This window comes from Eurypyga helias, unplaced genomic scaffold (assembly GCF_000690775.1).
Source record: "Eurypyga helias isolate BGI_N326 unplaced genomic scaffold, ASM69077v1 scaffold28881, whole genome shotgun sequence".
NCBI lineage: Eukaryota > Metazoa > Chordata > Aves > Eurypygiformes > Eurypygidae > Eurypyga > Eurypyga helias.
Window position 1 is genome coordinate 1,295 of NW_010233210.1, and position 240 is coordinate 1,534.

Here is a 240-nt window from a genome sequence, read left to right on the forward strand (position 1 = left end):
CTTTCCAGGCTCCGCCATCACAGGCCCCGTGGCGAAGGAGTGTGCGGATCTGTGGCCCAGGATAGCATCCAACGCAGGAAGCATCGCCTAAAGGCGTTCTTCTTCGTAGAGATAAAATAAAAAGTCCCTTGTACCAAACGCGTAGCGTCTTTCTTGCCGAGGCACCCTGCTCTGCCCAGCAGAACGGTGTTGCCTGGGGGAGCTGGTTGTGGGAGACTTTGGTATGGAACCCCTTGTGCT

General features: G+C 56.2%; 1 protein-coding gene across 1 annotated transcript in view; it reads left to right on the forward strand.

Moving 5' to 3' along the window:
* Positions 1-138, forward strand: part of RPL23 (ribosomal protein L23) — a 1,239-nt gene extending 1,101 nt beyond the window's left edge. Inside the window, exon 3 of the mRNA XM_010161677.1 lies at positions 9-138. Within this exon, the coding sequence (XP_010159979.1) occupies positions 9-91 (83 nt within the window). The 3' untranslated portion in view covers positions 92-138. The remainder of the gene's footprint in view (positions 1-8) is intronic.
* The last annotated feature ends 102 nt before the right edge of the window (positions 139-240 follow it).